Source organism: Brachyistius frenatus, unplaced genomic scaffold (genome assembly GCF_029030835.1).
Source record: "Brachyistius frenatus isolate BFR_SWC_R1_liver_20210118 unplaced genomic scaffold, ASM2903083v1 Contig_216, whole genome shotgun sequence".
NCBI lineage: Eukaryota > Metazoa > Chordata > Actinopteri > Embiotocidae > Brachyistius > Brachyistius frenatus.
This window is the reverse complement of record NW_027210815.1, coordinates 500,677-502,500: the sequence shown is the minus strand read 5'-3', so window position 1 is coordinate 502,500 and position 1,824 is coordinate 500,677. Positions and strand designations below refer to the sequence as shown.

General features: G+C 44.2%; 1 protein-coding gene across 1 annotated transcript in view; it reads left to right on the top strand.

Moving 5' to 3' along the window:
- Window positions 1-1,038, top strand: part of LOC138633343 (diacylglycerol kinase theta) — a 17,029-nt gene extending 15,991 nt beyond the window's left edge. The window contains exons 22-23 of the mRNA XM_069719514.1: window positions 237-389; window positions 475-1,038. Of these exons, the coding sequence (XP_069575615.1) occupies window positions 237-389; window positions 475-567 (246 nt within the window). The 3' untranslated portion in view covers window positions 568-1,038. The remainder of the gene's footprint in view (window positions 1-236; window positions 390-474) is intronic.
- The last annotated feature ends 786 nt before the right edge of the window (window positions 1,039-1,824 follow it).

Below are 1,824 nucleotides of genomic sequence, written 5' to 3'. Positions count from 1 at the left end.
GTGTGTGTGTGTGTGTGTGTGTGTGTGTGTGTGTGTGTGTGTGTGTGTGTGTGTGTGTGTGTGTGTGTGTGTGTGTGTGTGTGTGTGTGTGTGTGTGTGTGTGTGTGTGTGTGTGTGTGTGTGTGTGTGTGTGTGTGTGTGTGTGTGTGTGTGTGTGTGTGTGTGTGTGTGTGTGTGTGTGTGTGTGTGTGTGTGTGTGTGTGTGTGTGTGTGTGTGTGTGTGTGTGTGTGTGCAGGGTCAGGTGCAGAGCGGGCTGCGTTCAGGGATCCGTATTGCTCAGGGGAACTACGTCCGTCTGACGGTCAGTAAGCCGATCCCGGTGCAGCTGGACGGAGAACCGTGGCTCCAACCGCCGGGTCACATCATCATCTCTGCCGCCGGGCCGAAGGTTTGTCCCCGCTGGGCTCCCGTAGCTCCGTCCGTCTTCATGAGTTTAGCTGTAGACGATCTGACTGTCGGTTCTGTTCCTGAAGGTTCGTATGTTGAGGAAGTCGAAGCAGAAGCAGAAGAAGTCCAACCCGAAGGACCGGTCGGGGAGTCCGTCCTCCAGAGACAGACGTCTCTGACCCTAACACGCTTCACCTGCTTCCTGCTGTGAGTTCAGCTGATCCACCTGAAGGACGTCTTAACGTCCTGAGGAGAGACAGGAAGTTAATAATGAATAATCCGCTGCTAAAACTAAAAGATGACGAGATGTCGACGGACCGATGAAACAAATGTAGAACGTGTTTAACAGAAGCTGAAACATTTTCAGCCGTTTGAGTCCGTTTATCGGGATTCAACGTTTAGTCGGGAAACTGTGCAGCTAGAGAACGACGAAGACCTCGGTGTCGCCATGGAGACAAACATCGTTAAAATGTTCTTCCTCTTCTTCATCTTCATCATTTTATAAAGTTGACGACATTCAGGAAACAGGAAGTTTCTCTGATCCAGATCCGTGAGCAGCGATTAAAAACGGGTGAAACCTCTTGGACCGTTTCATTAAAACAACAGCGAGAATAATTAATTATTCATTTATCTTAAATCTGATTCATCAGTTTGTTTTAGTATTAGAAGTATTAGAAGCAAATCATAGAGACCATTCATTTAAATAATTCTACAACAAGGAGAACAAAACACAATCTAAAGGAGGGAAACTGGAAAAAAAATATCTTTAAAACAATTTGTTGAAAAAGACAAAAAATTCTGTTTTAATGAGAAAAAACAAAAAAAACCGATTGGAAGTGAAATAATGACATTTATTCAGTTCGTTGTAAAATCTGCCAAGACTCATGTTATTATTGTAGATTCAGAGATCAACCGCCACGTTGGCGATTCGATTGAATCTGATGACATCATCAGTTAAAGATATGCTAACGGTCTAACTATTAGCAAAAAGCTAGTTAGCTTCCACAAAATCATCAGTCAACATCAGTTAAAAATAAATCGTGACACAACGATGCAAAAATGTTCCCAACATTAAAATGTCGTCTCCGTTTTGACGACTCCAGAAACGTTTCTGCTCACGCTGCCCGACTTCCTTTCCGTCTCCTCCGACGACAGTTTTACTCTCCAATCTTAAATGAAGTTTAGAGAAAAAGGTTTTTGAAGACGTTCAACGTAATAAATCCAAAAGTCGACGACTACCGCTGGAAGAGAAGCTGCTAACGGCGAGTTACGTTAGAAATGATGGAAGTCGTACGTTGTCGTGTCGGGATGCTAAAACGTCCCGCTGACAGCCGTCGTTTCCTTTACAAGCTGGTTCGCTGCTTTTCTGGAAAGCTGGTAAAACAAAACGTAATCACTAAAACGGAGTTACGTACAGCTCCAGAAATGATCTAGAA